Raw genomic sequence first — 17,040 nt, 5'->3', positions numbered from 1 at the left:
AGCGTTCATCTTAATTTTTAATTTTAAAAATTAATATTTATGCTTTTAAAATTTTATTGTAAAATCCATAGACATAATCAATTGCTTAAAAATTATAACTTCAAAACTTACTTTCATATCAGAATTATCTATAAATTATATGCTTGTACTATGAATTTTTTTAATATATATTAAGATCCTTTATAAATTTTTATAAATGATTATTAATTACAGGATAACTAATTTTTAAAGTTGGGTCCACCATATTAAATTTGATTTTCAAGAAAAATTTAGACTACGTATTTATAATTTTTGGATCTTTTATTTATTACCAATTTTTTATAAAAAAATAGTAAATTTCAAATGAAGGACAAATAAATTTCACGTCAGATGGAGACAAATCAATTCTACACTATATATATATTAAATTTAAGAATTTAAAAAAAATGCAAAATAAGAATCAAAGCTCCAGCTCTAGAAGCAAAACATACGAAAAAGAACCCATTAAAAGATAGTTAAGGGGAGAAGATTAAAATCATAATGTCAATGCTCAATTATATATATATATATATATATTTCATAAAATTAGTTATTTACTTGAGAAATAAAATGTTATAATTTAAAAGTCTTGACCTCCTTAATAATTTGTTTTGTTATTTTACATAATCCATGCACAAATATTAAAATTATATTTATAAATAGTTTTCAGTAAAAATTATATCAAATCAGTACACAGTTTACCAGCTGTTGGAATTACTTTTCCGGTAAACTTATAACATGTGCACTCTTTATTAACAACTTATTTGTAATTAAAATATTTAAATGAGTGTAATGAAAGTTTGGGATAACCATAAAAGGGAAAAAAGGGAGAAGAAAAAAAATTAATTCCTTAATATTATAATTAAGGAGATGTGTGTGTATATATATATAGTCACTCATAACATTTACCAATTATCATATCTGAAACAAATCAGAAAAATTCAAATATATAAATATGGTCCACGTAACTAGAAAATTCATGAAATAAAGATCCTTCTTTATTTATTTATTATATATATGATCACAAGAGTTATAGAGAAGAAACTCAATCATCAATCAAATCGATTTGTTGAGTTTTTTTATATTAATTTTTATGAACATGATAAAAGATTTTCTCAATGGATGTTTAATTATGTTTTTTTCTTTTAATAAACTTATTTATTTCAATAAAAAAAAGAAGAAGGCATATATTTTATCAATCATTTTCCCTTCTTGCCAAACCCTAATGATACTGTATATGTGTACAATATGCTGAAAAACTTAGTCTAACACCAATATATAATTTATAAAGGGTCAAGGGTGTCTTCATTCAACTTTTTCCAACCTTCAAGCCTTCAGAGTAGTGCATATATATATATATAATAATTGTTTTCTTTTTGTTAAATCCATGATAAAAAAAAAAAGCAAATTTATTAATTTATATAACTATTCTCACTTTATCACTAGAATTAAATCTAAGTGATGATATATCCATATAACACAAGTAAGATAAGATCTTCTATTTTTTTTTTTGATTTGGTGTTGTTTCTAGAACTATGAAATTGAGTTTCATTCTAAACAGAACATTTATATATATAAAACACAAAGTATCTATTTTTTTTAACGGTAAACAAAATTTTATTTTATTAATTAATAGAGTTCAAGACTAAATCTGAACCAATAGGCACCCTAAATATAATTAAACTTACTTTAAAAAAAATAAGTTTTTTTTATTAATTTTTAAATATATCTACGAAATACATAACATTCAAATGCAACAAATCCAAACCACCAGTCTTAATTCACATAAAATCCAACCTAACTAAGAATGTTAGGTGAAAAAACCTTGAATAATACATACATTACTCAAAAAAAAAAAAAAAAAAGATATAGCCCATGCAAATTTTGCAACAGATTATACCAAAACAAAAACGAAACCAACCCCAACACAAACCCTAAAACCATGCCCAAATCTGCAAATATATTCGTACTTAGTTTTACTTAAAAACACAAAAGTTGTTACTACAAGCTACACCAGCAAACTACAAAATATTGACATGCCATAATTCTCATATCTATCTCAATCCTGTCAAAGATTATCACTTCTTGTTCTTCACCGAAGAAAAGATTCCAGATTTCCTCATCAGAAGAAAAGTCACTCCACCAATCATTTTCCATAGTCACTACTGCCCTCCCCTTCAAAGAATGTGGAGGCACCTTCTCCTGCAAGAGGGTTTGTGGTGTTAGGTTGATTATTTATGTCATCTTTACTGTCTAACGGTGGAAATGCAACGGGCACAGAAGCCTTGCCATTGCCAAGATTATCATTATCATTGTCATTTTCATGCTGATATTTATCTTTTGCAGTTGCAGTAAATAATGATATATTTTTTGAGAGTTTGCAGGGTTGAGGCCATGATATTTTTACTGTTTTGTCTTTCACATCATCTTCCTTACAATGAGAATTACTAAGCCTCAGCTTCTTATGCATACGAGTGTTCCAGAAATTCTTTACATCATTTGCTGTTCTTCCCGGTAGTCTACCAGCTATTAGTGACCATCTGCATCAATAAAACCAGAAATAATCTGATTTAATTACTCCTTTCAACAGAAAAATCTAGAAGCTGCCAAAAGACAAAAATTTAATTCTATTACTTAGTGGCAATACAATTCTATTCACATAAAATAATCTCTAGTTAAAAGTCATAAGCAGTTTTTTTGGTAACAAAAAGTAGAGGACAAAAAAATATTATCTTAAGAAACTAATGTCACAGGCATCTGCTCAAAGAATCAAAAAAATAGTAGTAGAAGCAGAATCCCACTCATGTAGATAGGATGAGACAGAATGACCTAACCTGGTTAGATGTTGAGTTACCTGTTTCCCAGTAGGCTGTGAAGCCTGATCATTAGGTCAATCTCATCTGATGTGAATTCTCCTCTTTTAATATCTGGTTTAAGATAGTTTAACCACCTTAATCTACAACTTTTCCTACATCTGTTTAAACCTGCAAAATTATATGCATATAACTTCCACATAAATGCCTACAATTTGATTGTTTTCAATTATTTGCTATACATTGATGTTTTTCAAAAATAAAAAAAATATACAAATACAAAGAGAGAGAACCAGCTCTTGAAGGGACTTTATGCCATTCGCCTTCTCCATGTATTCGAATGCAGCTTCTGAGAAGGTCGTCTTCAGCAGGGGTCCAAGCACCTTTTCTAAGTACTCTGTATGGTAGCGGACTCTTCATGGTATACAATATATGTCTTGCCCTAAAGGCCAAGATAACCACTATATATATAAGCTATAGTCTCCATGGGTTACGTCAGCAACCAATATCCAACGTTTAAAATTGTTAACTTTGTTTGGCTCTCATATCTCTCTCTCTCTCTCTCTCTCTCTCTCTCTCTCTCTCTATATATTATTGTATAAATAATCACGAATACCGTCTCAATTTATTAATTAAATGTCAAAATATTGATTATTATTACCCTTTAAAGTACTAATTTTTTTTAATTGTTCAGTTTGAAATAAATTAATTGTCACAAAATTTTTAAATATTTTCATTTAAAGAGTAATAGACTAAAGTTATTTTTTTTACATTGTTTTCGAGACAATGTCATAAATAATTATTCTTTTCTCGTGGAATGAATCTCATATCAAATATAATAATTAAATAATTTATAATTAAATAGATGGTGGATCTAGCACAAACCAATTGGTTTTATGCAGTGAAATTCAATAGCATTTATAGCCTATAGATTTTAACATGGTTTCGTGAGCTCTAATGCTCTTTCATTTATAAACTCACGTGTGAAGAAACTTATAAACTTTTAACATCCTCATCATTCATCAATTGATAATTTGACCACCAATTTATTTGTGCTTCTCAAATCAAGACATTTCTTTAATTCAGATAATACTATAATTCAGTTTTTAGAACATGAAAGCTTTATTAGAGAAAAACAGAAAACAAAACCAATTTACATTAACTAAGAGTCATTTTAATTGTTCAATTAAACAAAATGAAACAAATTCCATTAATTTACAAGCAAATAAAAGTGAAAAACCCTACTTTTCTCACCGTAGAGAATTTGACAATTATCGACCGACTATTTCGTTAATAATAACAATACGAACTCTATTTTATTGTTTGAAGCTCGGTTTTTATTTCTTCGCTTCTTTTGATCCCCCCCCCCCCCCCAATTAATGATTTCTCTAAGAAAATTTATACATTTTTCACCAAATAGAATAAATTTGCATATATGAACCGGCAATAGTTGTACTACTAGAAAAAAATGGTATAGATTTGCATACACCAGCTGGTAACAATAACACTACTACTACTAAAATTTTTGGTTCTGGTGCCACTAGCAGTTTAAGTCAAGAGTTGAAAGCAACTGCACCTATACAGGAAGTATGTAGTAGTTCAAATCTATAAATCAAACTAGCGAAACAGTTCAATATTATCGAAGTTATTAATTGATTATGGTCCAATATTCCATAATTGGTTATAATTGTCATTTTCTATACCTATGAGTCACTAACTATATCTTTTTTTTTTTTAGATCTTCTCTTTTTTGCTCCCCTGGAACACAATAAGGGATTCAACATCTATTGATGGATGTTTTCCTCCAAAATTTATCAATGAATTAGAGATGCAAGGTAATAGGTGTGTGAAAAGTGAAAAATTTTAATGAAGAAAATTGGTCACTATTTTGATGCCAGCAACTGAGATAATTTGGTGGGAAAAAAGTCAGATGATGGTCCAAATGTTCGTAGGATGAATTACCTAGGCATATGTTAAAAATTCTTGAAACTTATGTAATCACCACTAGGATGATTCTACATTCCAAAGGATGATGTAGACATCGCATTTAGAGTTGAATGAGGAGGATTTGCTGGAAGTATTGCACAATCCTAATGGTTCTAAAGTTCAAAATTACTGATTCAGATGAGAGCAAACAAGAAAATCCATATGTGTGTGTGTGTGTGTATTCTATGTGAAACGATGAATCAGAAGATAACTAATATAATTGATAAATATGAGAATGATTGAAGTATATTTCTATGCATAAATGTGTTCTTTATTTAATACTATCTCTACCTTTTTTAACTTTTTTTATATAAATTTGAGTAAGTCTCAATAATATTGTTTACCCAATTATCTTTATAGCTTATTCTCTATTGTATGCTTCATTTTAAATATCTGTATCAAACACATAATAAAGTAACATAAATGTTGGGATATATATAGGTTTATGATTATAGGGAGGTTTCATGAAACTAATGATCAAGGACAAATCCCACCCTAATAGAGGATCTTAGTGGAGGTCGAGCACATATGTATATTTTGTTGTGGGGTCACTCCAACATGTGGGACCCACACACATTTAAAAAGAAAGAAGAAAATAAAACAACACCTTTTTGTTTTGGCAGTCAAAGAAGACTACCGAACAAAGAAAAAAAATTTTGTTGAAATTTTGGACGCGTGATTAACGCATCCATTCGGTGGACACGTTAATGACGCGTCCCCTTCTTTTATAGGAGAAGGATTTTCCTAAACTAGGTACAAAAACAAATAGAATAGGAATACACAATTAATTGTAGAGAATTTTAGGAAAGGGTTCCTAAAATTGGGAAATAGAGAAAATAGTGAGGATTGTAATTTTTGAGGTGTTTTTGGGAAACACTTAGAGTACCACTATTTTTGTAATCTGTTTTGTACCTATTATTTTTAGTGGAAGAATTATTCGGAGTTTTTGTCCCATGGACGTAGCCTATAAAAGTTGAAGGGTGAACCACGTAAATCTCGGTGTTCTTATTTTTTATCTGGCATTTACGGTAATTGTTTGATTTTTACCGTGGTTATTATTTCTAGTGGATTCGATCGTCAATATCCAATATGAAATTATTGGAGGTATATGTGGTAATAGTAATTTTATTTTACTTTTACCACCGGTATTTTTCTGCGGGCTCCACTCGGGATCAGTTAGAATCCCAACAACTGGTATCAGAGTCTTTGGTTGATAAATTTTGTCGGTTTTCTACAAAGTTACTATTCACGTGAACAGTAAATTTCGTGAATAATAAAATTTTGTCAGATTCAGAATTCGACATGGCTAACGACGGAGCAATGATCAAATTGACGGATTCGAATTATTTAATGTGGAAATTCAGAATGGAGGACTACCTCAATTGTAAAATTCTGTACGATCCAATTGAAGGTGACAGTGCAAAGCCGGAAGAAATGAAAGAAAAGCAGTGGGAGAAATTAAAAAAGCAGACATTGTGTACAATACGCCAATGGATAGATGCTACCCTGTACAACCAGGTGAGAAATGAAAAAGATCCCATAAAATATAAGCCGTGGAAATATATATAAGGTCCATGAACTTTCCATTTAGTCACCAATTAGCTAGATGTAAAAGGTTTGTGGGGTTGACATTATCCTAACTCTAACTGTGTGCCTTGTGCTTACCCAAGGTGGCAAGAAGAGGCCGGTAAGCAAAGCTCTGTAATGTTTCTCTTCAAACCAATCTCTCTTTCCTTTCTCCAGCAACCAAAATTACAGAAATTCAAGACAGAAAATTGTTGAATCTCTATAGCTAGATGAACAAAGGCTTTTATGGCAATAACTCTAGCAATGAATCAGTTTTGAATTTCAAATCCTCATTTTGAGGATCCCCAATTTCTGTCAACATCTACCCAAAAAAGAAGGAATTAATTAGAATTAGAAATCATTATATGTTGAAATAAACTGAAATTAAACAAAATGATAAACTAAGTTTCAGTAAATACTCCATGGTGATGCAAATTTATTCAGCCGACAATGCAACGTTCTTTAGATTATCTTGCATATTCGCTGTCATATCCCAAAATATTTAAAACTCTAGTTGTTTCTTGAAGAATGGCCAAGAATCAATCCAAGGGAAAAGAAGGATATGATACCGGTGGTGAAGCTCCGTTTTCGGTGATGGTAATTTCATGGCTATGGGAATGGTTTATTGATAATGGTGAATTGGTATTTTTGGAGGTTTTAGTGATTGATGGGTACAATGCAAAAAATTGGAGGCCATAATCAATAGTGAAACGGAAAAATAATAATAATAAAATAATTGAGGTCATTTTCATCGTTTCCTTAAAAAAAAAAAAAATAAATAAATAAGGAAGACAAAAAGACGAAATTGCTTAATTATTAAATAATTTAAAGAAAGATTACGGATGAATTAATTATTTAGTCAAAACATAATGGTTAAATAGTTAACAATAATGTTGCTGAAAAAGAAGGCATATATTTTATCAGTCATTTTCCCTTCTTGCCAAACCCTAATGTTGCTGAAAAACGAAGCCTAACACTAAATTATACTGTACACATATACCTATTTAAATTTTTAATTATAATTATTCTTTTCTTTTTGTTAAATCCAGGATAAAATTGCACATATCCATCTTTTCACTCAATCACTAGAATTAAATCTAGGTGATCACGTATCCATATAAAAAAGGTAAAACAAGAACTGTTGATTTGGTGTTGTATTTAGAATTATGAAATCATAAGTATGAATTATTTTTTTATGGGCAAATAAAATTACACAAAGTACTTATTTTTCAGGATTAATGACGAACCAACAGGCTCTGTAAATATAATCAAACTAACATTCAAAGGCAATAACCTAAGAATGTCAGGTGAAAAAAAACTGAAGCAAATACATTCCCACTTAGGTTTACTAAAACACAAAAGGAGTTAATACAATCAATATGGAGTAATTTTTAACTTTTAAAATGACCTAATCAGTTGTAAATACAAATTTAACTTTCAAATCGAAGGTTATCACTTCTTGTTCTTTACTGAAGAAAAGATTCCAGATTTCCTTATCAGAAGAAAAGTCACTCCACCAATCATTTTCATTAGTTACAACTGCTCTCCCCTTCAAAGAATGTGGGGGCACCTTCTCCTGCAAGAGGGTTTGTGGTGTTAGGTTGATTATTTATGTCATCTTTACTATCTAATGGTGGAAATGCAACAGGCACAGAAGCCTTGCCATAGTCAATACTATTACTACCATCGTCATTTTGATGGTGATCTTTATCTTTTGCGTTTGCAGTAAATAAAGATATAATTTTTGAGATTTTACAGGGTCGAGGCTTTATTATTTTTACTGTTTTGCCTTTCTCATCGTCTTCCTCGCAATAAGGATTACTAGGCTTCAGCTTCTTGCGCATATGGGTGTTCCAGAAATTCTTTACATCATTTGCTGTTCTTCCCGGTAGTCTACCAGCTATTAGTGACCATCTACATCAATAAAACGAGAATTGATCGGATTTAATTCATGATAATTAGTAGCAATACTATTCTATTCACATAAAATAATTTCTAATTAGCAGTCATTAGCAGTACTGCAAGACTGTATCTGTATAGACAAGTATTAATTTAATTTTTTATTTTTTATTTTTTTTGGTAACAAAAAGTAGAGGGAAAAGAAAAACTATCTCAAGGAACTAATGCTACAAGCATCAGCCCAAAGATATGTTGAGTTACCTGTTTCCCAGTAGGTTGTGAAGCCTGAACATTAGGTCAATCTCATCTAATGTGAATTCTCCTCTTTTAATGTCTGGTTTAAGATAGTTTAACCACCTTAATCTACAACTTTTGCTGCATCTATTCAACCCTGCAATATTTTACATATTATATATACTAAGTTCGATTTAAATTCATACAACTTGATTATCCTTAATTATTTGCAGCCATACATTAATGTTTTTCAAAAATAAAAAATATATATATATAGATAAAAAGAGAAAGAGAGAGAACCAGCCCTTGAAGGGACTTTGTGCCATTGGCCTTCTCCATGTCTTTGAATGCAGCTTCTGAGAAAGCGGTCTTCAATAGCAGTCCAAGCACCTTTTCTAAGTACTCCGACTGGTAGAGGACTCTCCATCGGCATACAATATATATCCTGCTCTAAAAGGCCAATTCAATCACTATATATATAAGCTATAGGGTCCATGGACTCTCATATCATTCCCCAAAAGTGATTGCATGCGGCTTCAATTTGTTTTACCATAGTTATTGATGTTAAAAATAAAAGTAAAATAGGTTGATTCCTCTCTCTCTCTCTCTCTCTCTCTCTCTCTCTCTCTCTCTCTCTGTTTTATATATATATATACACGGATTTATAAAATACCATCTCAATTCATTAATTAGAAGTCAAAATATTGATTATTACCCTTAAAAGTACTATTTTTTTTCAACTGTTCAGTTTGAAATAAATTAATTGTCATACAATTTTTAAATATTTTCATTTAAAGATTTATATACTAAAGTCATTTTTTCTGATACTGTTTTCGAGACAGTATCATAAATAATTATTCTTTTCTTGTGGAATGCATCTCGAATTGAATGTAATAATAATAAAACAACTAAATAATTTATAATTAAATAGGTGATGGATCTATCATAAACTAATTGGTTTTTCTGCAAGTGAAATTCAATAGTACTTACTCACCTACAACCCCATGTGTAGATAGGCCTATTTACTTCCACATGGTGTTCGCGAGCTCTAATATTCTTTCATTTATTAACTCATGTATGAAGAAACTTACGGATTTTAACATCCTCATTATTCATCGGTTTCACCAAAATCTAATTCAAAATCTATTGTGTATTTGATTTTAAATAAAGGAAAAGGACCTTAGAGATGGAGACTATTGTTCAATAAATTTGGTAGCATGTGTGGATCTTTATGTTTGGTTCAATTCTTACATATATGTAATAACATAATCATTTTGTAGATTTGTGGGCTAAAAAGGGAGCTGAAGCTCATAAAGATTTTCCTGCTTAGTTATAATATGTAAATCTTTTGGACTGCAGTTTTTTTAATATGATTGGTTGTGAAGACACTTTATTGCAAGTTTTGTATTTTTTTTATTATTGTGACAATTTAGTTATTAATTATGTTAAGAATTTTGGATAGTTTCTGATGGTTTCCGGTTTGGTATATATGATATTTTGACCAAAGTTTTTTTACTTAAGTTATTCAGGTTAGTTTGAATGTAAATGGGAGGCCTGATTGTTTGAGATAGTACTTGAATAAAATAAATTTTTTCTGGACAATATAATTTAATAAAAATTATTTTGCTGATAAAAAAATTGATAGTTTGACCATCAATTTATTTGTACTTGTCAAATCAAGATAGTTATTTAATTCAGATAATGCGATAACTCAGTTTTTAGAATATGAGAGCTTCATAAAAAAAAAAACAGAAAACAAAACCAACTCACATTAACCAATGAATCATTATAATTGTTCAATTGAACAAAATGAAACAAATTCATTAGTTTACAAGCAAATAAAGTGAAAACCCCTACTTTTCTCACCACAAAGAATTTGACAATTATCGATCGAAGATTCCATTAATAATAAGAGTAGTAACTCCATTTATTGTTTTAAGCTCTGTTTTTATTTCTTTGCTTTTTTGGGTCGCTTGATTTCCCCAAGAAAATTCACATTTTTCACCAAATAGCACAAATTTGGTAGTTGTACTACTAGAAAAAAAAATAGCATAGATTCGCATACACTAGCTGGCAACAATATCACTACAATTACTAAAATTTTTTCTTCTGGTGCTACTAGCAGTTTAGGTCAAGAGTTTAAAGTCGCTGCACCCACACATGAAGTATGTAGCGGTTCAAATCTATAATCAAACTAGTAAAAGAGTTCATTTTCAATACTATCGAAGTTATTAATTGATTGTGGTCCAATATTTCATAATTAGTTACAACTGTCGTTTTCTGTACCTATCACTCAATAATTATGTCTCTTATTAGATCTTTTCTTTTTTGCTCTCCTAGAACATAATAAGAGATTCGACGTTTATCGTTGCATGTTTTCCACCAAAAGTTATTAATGAAGAGATGGAAGGTAACATGTATGTGAAAAGTGAAAATTTTTAATGATAAAAATTGACCGCTATTTGATGCTAGCAATCGAGATAATTTGGTGGGAAAATAGCCGATGATAGTCCAAATTATCGTTACCCTATTATTCATTATTGCTCCCTCCATCAAATTAATCTTCAATCATCTTGTACTTTCGATCTACTTTGAGATCCACTATAACTTAATAGAACTTGGCTGGACATACTCAACTGCCATTTAGAAACCACTATTATCATAGCGGTTCAAATTTGTGTCAGCTTTTTCTCGAAGCTTAACACTCGACTTGGAACTGAGACCGATAACAAAGTAATATGATGCTTCCATAACTGCCAACAGCATCAACGTCAAGTTCATTGTCCGCGATGAGAATTTGGCTAAGAGTATTATTGTTGGCTTTTTTAGTTTGAGTGTTGCTTTTGGGTGTTTTCTTGAAGTGGGTTTTACGTTTCATAGTTTTACGGGGCAAAAAGTGTGTGAAGAGTATCAATCTGGTTGTCCTTAGGATTTGGAATTGATGAGAACAGAAAGAAGAGGAAGAATAGATTGTGAAATTAGGAGAGAGCTTGAAATGAATGACACCTTTTTGAAAAGTTAGGGTTTTATCTAAGAAGGTTGGAAATATAGTGGAATGACATCATTTTGAAGGAGTAATGAAAGAAAACGTTAAAAGCGCATATTTTTTGTGTGAGCACACACTTTAATTGTTGGTAAAAAAAGCTTAGTATGCACCACGCATAAAATTGGAGGGTTCAATAGGAAAAAGTTCAAAAAAAAGAGGGGTTAATAGGAAAACTTATGATAGTTCATGGGCCAAGATCTGTGTTTAGCCTTTATTGATAATGGTGAAGTGATATTTATGGAGGTTTTAACGATTGATGTGTACAATGCAAAAAAATTTGGAGGGACAATGAATAGTGCAAGGGAAAAATAATTGGGGTCATTTTCATTATTTTCTTAAAAATTAATGACAAAAGGCTTACTTTTAGATGAATGATTAAGTAATTTAACGGATCCAAAGATTACGGATTAATTAATTAATTATTCAAAATATACTTAATAGTTAAATAGTAATTAAGTTCAAATATTGTATACTGAATAGTACTCTACCCATAAATGTTTAGTTTGTTAAGTTTTTTTTATTGGTTTTAATCACGAGATGTTCAGAACTGCATCCGTCCATTTAACTGACTACGTTACCCCATAAAGTTCGATCCGAGTTGTACGTAATAACTCAAAGTTCAAACTTCTTTTTTCTTTTTGCTACTTAGGGTTCTTCGAATTTGTTATGCTTTTTTTTTTTTTTTTTGGGTTCTATGTTTGTTTGTACAATGAGCGAGGGCGCCAAGTTGTTATACGATGGCCTCATTGTGTAATATACTAATTTAGAACCTGAACTTGGGCAGTAGGAAGTTGGGCTTGAGCAAGAGAATTCAGGCCCTATTGCAATGTCTAAGATGGGTTTTTCCTTTTTTTTTTGAAAAATGTATATTCACACATCTTTAATATAATCTCATGTATAAATTGATACACCGGAAATAAATAAATCTTTCTGTAAATAAATGATCATTCTTCTAACCGCTAGTTTCTCAAGGGTTTTCACAATTTCCTTTACATTTAACTTAAAAACGGAAAAAACAATCGAAATTTATTTTGCCAAGAAACTGCAAACCTCATCGATGGTTTCTTGAGCATTTTAATCTTCTAATGATCAGGCAATATTACAAAAATAAATTTAAAATTATTTGTGAAAAGTGAGAATTGCTACACTATAAGTGGATCAAATATTATTTAGTAATAATTTTCCCCAAAATAGTATAAAAATAATTTTGTTTGTTACGGCCTTGGTGTAAAAAATTAATAAATGGTACCAGTTAATTTGTCATGCTCTGCCTATAACAAAAAAAAAAAAAAAAAAAAAAAAAAAAAAAAAAAAAAAAACTTTTGAAATTTCTAAATCACAATATTTTTGTAGGGTAAGATCACTCTATAGAAATGAAAAATTTTACATAGATACAAAAATAGTTATCTTTTATTATAATTAAATTACCTAAATGTGGGTCATTAAATCTAAAAATATCTAATAACTAGCTATTTATAAATCCGATAATCCCTTATTCTGTATTATTTATGTATATTTATTATTATCATAAAAAACTTGTTTCGCCAATCTAAAAGACATCAAAACGAGAATTTCATCATCAAGAAAAATATCAAATATTCTTTTTCATAAATAAATAAAATATTAAATTTTAAAAATTATTGAGCTAATGTTTAGCTTCTAAAATGAAATAAAAAAATATATATATTTACATTGTAAGATTATTATGTAAATAATATTTTAAGTTTATTGTGTTGCTGATCATAATATATTTATAATTTAATTTTTATGTACTCCTACGTTGTTAGTTATAATATATCCAAAACTCAACTTTTTTTTTTACTAAAATTATTTTATAATTTATGTAATTTGTAATTGTTAAAATTTGAATTTTATTTGTGATCTACAAAAAAAAATTTAAAAACTTAATTTTGTGAATTTATTTATTACAAGCTTGATTCTATATAAAAACAAGTTTATCAAAACAATAATACGCAGGCTAGGTATGTGCAAAGAGATTTCGAGTTCGATCCCACAAACGCACCTGCCTGGAGGAGCGATTAACTATGACTAAGCCTTAAGCTGAATTAGGCGGTTCTAATAATGGGGTCCGGATACCAGTGGTTTACACTCAAAAAAATTTTTCAAAACAGTAATAGAATTAATCAAACACATCAATAATAATTGTATTATCTAATACAAATTTAAAATATAATGATTTATAATCGAATTTATAGTGTTCACCTTAATTTTTAATTTCAAAACTTAATATTTATGCTTTTAAAATTTTATTGTAAAATCCATAGACATAATCAATTGCTTTAAAAATATAACTTCAAAACTTACTTTCACATCAGAATTAACTATAAATTATATGCTTGTACTATGAATTTTTTTAATATATATTAAGATCCTTTATAAATTTTTATAAATGATTATTAATTACAGGATAACTAATTTTAAAAGTTGGGTCCACCATATTAAATTTGATTTTCAAGAAAAATTTAGACTACGTATTTATAATTTTTGGATCTTTATTTATTACCAATTTTTTTATAAAAAAATAGTAAATTTCAAATGAAGGACAAATAAATTTCACGTCAGATGGAGACAAATCAATTCTACACTAGATACATATTAAATTTAACAATTTTAAAAAAAAAAATGCAAAATAAGAATCAAAGCTCCAGCTCTAGAAACAAAATAAACGAAAAAGAACCCAATAAAAGATAGTTAAGGGGAGAAGATTAAAATCATAATGTCAATGCTCAATTATATATATATATATATATATTCATAAAATTAGTTATTTACTTGAGAAATAAAATGTTATAATTTAAAAGTCTTGACCTCCTTAATAATTTGTTTTGTTATTTTACATAATCGATGCACAAATATTAAAGATTATATTTATAAATAATTTTCAGTAAAAATTATATCAAATCAGTACACAGTTTACCAGCTGTTGGAATTACTTTTCCGGTAAACTTATAACATGTGCACTCTTTATTAACAACTTATTTGTAATTAAAATATTTAAATGAGTGTAATGAAAGTTTGGGATAACCACAAAAGGGGAAAAAGGGAGAAGAAAAAATTAATTCCTTAATATTATAATTAAGGAGATGTGTGTGTATATACGCAGTCACTCGTAATATTTACCAATTATCATATCTGAAAAAAATCAGAAAATTTCAAATACATAAATATGGTCCACGTAACTAGAAAATTCATGACATAAAGATCGTTCTTTCTTTATTTATTATATATATGATCACAAGAGTTATAGAGAAGAAACTCAATCATCAATCAAACTGATTTGTTGATTTTTTTTTTATTAATTTTTATGAATATGATAAAAGATTTTCTCAATGGATGTTTAATTATGTTTTTCTCTTTTAATAAAACTTATTTATTTCAATTAGAAAAAGAAGAAGGCATACATTTTATCAATCATTTTCCCTTCTTGCCAAACCCTAATGATACTGTATATGTATACAATATGCTGAAAAACTTAGTCTAACACTAATATATAATTTATAAAGGGTCAAGGGTGTCTTCATTCAACTTTTTCCAACCTTCAAGCCTTCAGAGTAGTGCATATATATATATAATAATAATAATTGTTTTCCTTTTGTTAAATCCATGATAAAAAAAAAAAAGCAAATTTATTAATTTATATACATATTCTCCCTTAATCACTAGAATTAAATCTAAGTGATGATATATCCATATAACATGAGTAAGATAAGAACTTCTAATTTTTTTGATTTGGTGTTGTTTCTAGAACTATGAAATTGAGTTTCATTCTAAACAGAAATTTATATGTATAAAACACAAAAGTATCTATTTTTCAAATGGTAAATGAAATTTTATTTTATTAATTAATAGAGTTCAAGACTAAATCTGAACCAATAGGCCCTCTAAATATAATTAAACTTACTTCAAAAAAAAATAAGTTTTTTTATTAAATTTTAAATATATCCACGAAATACATAACATTCAAATGCAACTAAATCTAAGTCATCAGTCTTATCCACATAAAATCCAACCTAACTAAGAATGTTAGGTGAAAATACCTTGAATAATACATACATTACTTAAAAAAAAAAAAAAAAAACTGATATAGCCCATGCAAATTTTGCAGCTAAAACAGATTATACCAAAACAAAAACGAAACCAACCCCAACACAAACCCTAAAACCACACCCAAATCTGCAAATATATTCGTACTTAGTTTTACTTAAAAACACCAAAGTTGTTACTACAAGCTACACCAGCAAAAACTACAAAATCTTGACATCCCATAATTCTCATATATATCTCAATCCTGTCAAAGATTATCACTTCTTGTTCTTCACCGAAGAAAAGATTCCAGATTTCTTCATCAGAAGAAAAGTCACTCCACCAATCATTTTCCATAGTCACTACTGCCCTCCCCTTCAAAGAATGTGGGGGCACCTTCTCCTGCAAGAGGGTTTGTGGTGTTAGGTTGATTATTTATGTCATCTTTACTGTCTAACGGTGGAAATGCAACGGTTACAGAAGCCTTGCCATTGCCAAGATTATCATTATCATTGTCATTTTCATGCTGATATTTATCTTTTGCAGTTGCAGTAAATAATGATATATTTTTTGAGAATTTGCAGGGTTGAGGCCATGATATTTTTACTGTTTTGTCTTTCACATCATCTTCCTTACAATGAGGATCACTAAGCCTCAGCTTCTTATGCATATGAGTGTTCCAGAAATTCTTTACATCATTTGCTGTTCTCCCCGGTAGTCTACCAGCTATTAGTGACCATCTGCATCAATAAAACCAGAAATAATCTGATTTAATTACTCCTTTCAACAGAAAAATCTAAAAGCTGTCAAAAGACAAAAATTTAATTCAATTACTTAGTAGCAATACAATTCTATTCACATAAAATAATCTCTAGTTAAAAGTCATAAGCAGTTTTTTTTGGTAACAAAAAGTAGAGGACAAAAAATATTATCTTAAGAAACTAATGTCACAGGCATCTGCCCAAAGAATCAAAGAAATAGAAGTAGAAGCAGAATCCCACTCATGTAGATAGGATGAGACAGAATGACCTAACCTGGTTAGATGTTGAGTTACCTGTTTCCCAGTAGGCTGTGAAGCCTGATCATTAGGTCAATCTCATCTGATGTGAATTCTCCTCTTTTAATACCTGGTTTAAGATAGTTTAACCACCTTAATCTACAACTTTTCCTACATCTGTTTAAACCTGCAAAATTATATACATATAACTTCCACTTAAATGCCTATAATTTGATTAATCTTAATTATTTGCTATACATTGTTGTTTTTCAAAAATAAAAAAAGATATATAGATACAAAGAGAGAGAACCAGCTCTTGAAGGGACTTTATGCCATTCGCCTTCTCCATGTATTCGAATGCAGCTTCTGAGAAGGTCGTCTTCAGCAGGGGTCCAAGCACCTTTTCTAAGTACTCTGTATGGTAGAGGACTCTCCAT

General features: G+C 29.3%; 1 protein-coding gene across 1 annotated transcript; it reads right to left on the bottom strand.

Moving 5' to 3' along the window:
• Window positions 1-2,164: 2,164 nt before the first annotated feature.
• Window positions 2,165-17,040, bottom strand: LOC105640795 (uncharacterized). The gene is made up of 6 exons (XM_089726837.1): window positions 16,914-17,040; window positions 16,661-16,790; window positions 13,578-13,589; window positions 7,916-8,297; window positions 3,147-3,245; window positions 2,165-2,557 (listed from the first exon to the last, which is right to left on the bottom strand). Exons 1-6 carry the CDS (start codon window positions 17,038-17,040, stop codon window positions 2,165-2,167), a joined length of 1,143 nt encoding a protein of 380 aa, XP_089582963.1.

Source organism: Jatropha curcas, chromosome 10, assembly GCF_041381405.1.
Source record: "Jatropha curcas cultivar XTBG-Jc1 chromosome 10, XTBG_Jcur_1.0, whole genome shotgun sequence".
NCBI classification, from domain to species: Eukaryota; Viridiplantae; Streptophyta; class Magnoliopsida; order Malpighiales; family Euphorbiaceae; genus Jatropha; species Jatropha curcas.
Note: the sequence above shows the minus strand (reverse complement) of the source record. Positions and strands in the feature narration are given on the sequence as shown.